Source organism: Sinocyclocheilus grahami, unplaced genomic scaffold (genome assembly GCF_001515645.1).
Source record: "Sinocyclocheilus grahami isolate Dianchi unplaced genomic scaffold, SAMN03320097.WGS_v1.1 scaffold20371.1, whole genome shotgun sequence".
In the NCBI taxonomy this organism is placed as follows: Eukaryota; Metazoa; Chordata; class Actinopteri; order Cypriniformes; family Cyprinidae; genus Sinocyclocheilus; species Sinocyclocheilus grahami.
This window is the reverse complement of record NW_015517999.1, coordinates 1-1,998: the sequence shown is the minus strand read 5'-3', so window position 1 is coordinate 1,998 and position 1,998 is coordinate 1. Positions and strand designations below refer to the sequence as shown.

The 1,998-nt window shown below is 40.8% G+C and overlaps 1 protein-coding gene across 1 annotated transcript in view; it reads right to left on the bottom strand.

Moving 5' to 3' along the window:
- The window catches only part of LOC107579806 (N-acetylglucosamine-6-sulfatase-like), a gene marked incomplete at its 3' end in the record, with an annotated part of 2,910 nt that extends 1,193 nt beyond the window's left edge, over window positions 1–1,717 (bottom strand). Inside the window, exons 1-4 of the mRNA XM_016265601.1 lie at window positions 1,412–1,717; window positions 1,210–1,269; window positions 781–987; window positions 566–631 (exon numbers count right to left, since the gene is read on the bottom strand). Coding sequence (XP_016121087.1) covers window positions 566–631; window positions 781–987; window positions 1,210–1,269; window positions 1,412–1,591 — 513 coding nt within the window. The remainder of the gene's footprint in view (window positions 1–565; window positions 632–780; window positions 988–1,209; window positions 1,270–1,411) is intronic.
- Between the last annotated feature and the right edge of the window lie 281 nt (window positions 1,718–1,998).

Sequence of the window (1,998 nt, the reverse complement as noted above, 5' to 3'; positions counted from 1 at the left end):
TTATGAATCATGGGAGCTGCTAATAAGAGAATAATCAGCCAGGCTCTTTCTCTTCTGGATTCATTTCTTGCATGAGTTCTTGTACCAGCTTCACAAACATGCTATATTTTTGGCAACAGACTGTTTTCCTAGCCTTCCAGCTAAAATGAGACCTTTGCAGCACTGATGGGAAAGGTTGAAGGGCTTGTCAATGTGTTCCAGCTTGTCATTTCTCTACTATGATTTAGCAGAGAAGCTGGAACACACTGTCAAGCCCTTTTCATTTTTTTATTATCTTTATTTTAATTCTTTTATTTCTTTTTTTAAATTCTCTTCAGTTTAATTTTTTTTAACTTTATTTTCTATGTTGTCTTCTACTAGTGATTCTCAAAGTTAAGCCACCAGGCCTCTTCTTTATGTTTTAATTATAAACCATTATACGTAGGTTTTATTAATATTTTGAAATAGCTTTCATTTGAATTTATTTGCTTTTTTAATTCAAATGACAAGTTATCTGCACTAGAGCATCCAGTGCATGACAACCCTAAAGCTCTGGTAAAAGCACGATCTTCTGATTTTTTCTTACCAAGGCGAACCAGTGATCCCATCCCGGAGGGACATGCTCCACTCCTCCTGCTTTTTTACTGCCGTACTAAAGCAGAGAAACAGACATGATGATTCAAGGTGATGTACTGTCAACTGATTCACATCTATGACCGCAGGTATATATAGACTATAAAATGTTTTCCACCCTAAAGGAAGGGTTTCAGCATTGCAAAAGCTCCCAGTTTGTGTCTTTACCTCGTTCAGATACTTCCCAGCAAAGAAGGTCTGATAGGTGCCGTGTTTCTGAAGGAAGGCAGAGAAAGTCTCGGGCTCTTGGGTCTTCTGCCATGCAGTGCTGCTGCAGTTCCCCTCCAGCGTGTTGTTCACCACATGATGGTTATGAGGGTATTTGCCCGTCAGGATACTCGCCCGGCTGGGACAGCAAAGGGGACTGGCGACAAACTGCATGAGAGAAGAAATGGCAAGAAGAGTTGGGAGATGCTGTGCAAAATGACAGATGCAATGGCAAACATGCGTGCTGGTTGATCCACAATGCACATTCTGCTTGATATCCCCAACAAATCTATAATTATTCTTATTTAGAACAATATGAGGGCTTTTTAAGCTTACAGTTCATGCAAGATCCAATAGCACTTGTATGCAACAAGCACAATTTCTACTTACCGTGTTTGTAAAGGTTATCCCAGCATCACCTATCAGCTTTTTAGTCTTCACTAAAGGCATCTGTACAATAAAAGATGGCAAGATGCTGATTATGTAGCTCGTTCACTTAGCAACGATATATAAAGTGAAATGCATGGAGGAAATTACGACCACAGAGAATTCAGACAACAAAAAAACTCACTTTCTTAGAAAATATACTCACCATTCCGCCAATGGAGACATCCAGATCATCGGTCAAGATTAAAACAATATTCGGAGTGGGATTCATTGTAGCCTCGGCCAGACTGTTGCAAAGCAAAGTGACGCAGATGAGAAGAAAACGTACTATTACTAACGGAGACGAAACCATCTTTGACGCCGAATTAAAAACAAATAAAGCCATGACTTAAACGAGGACCTTTTCTTGTGATAAAAGCATGAAATACTGTTAAGGAAACCGCTCCTTCAGAGGAACAGTTAGCTTGCCTTGTCTAGTGTATGATATTGCGAATCATACTATGGCGACATTTTTGCCTCATGAATATTAATTGTGGCGTCTAGTCACGTCGCCTAATTTACATCACCTACAGCATAGTAGGATTCGCTAATTCGCCAGAAGACTGACGCCCACCTACCAACGTCTGCCGCACAGCCAATCAGATTCCAGCACAATCCCTTGGCATCATTAATATTCATGTTCAAGCCCGTCCCCATAGTAGGATTAATAAATCATGTTTCAGTCATGAGGAGAGACGGAAGCCTCGGTCAGCTGGGGCAAGTTCAAGCTCAAACCGGTGTGCACCGTTTTGC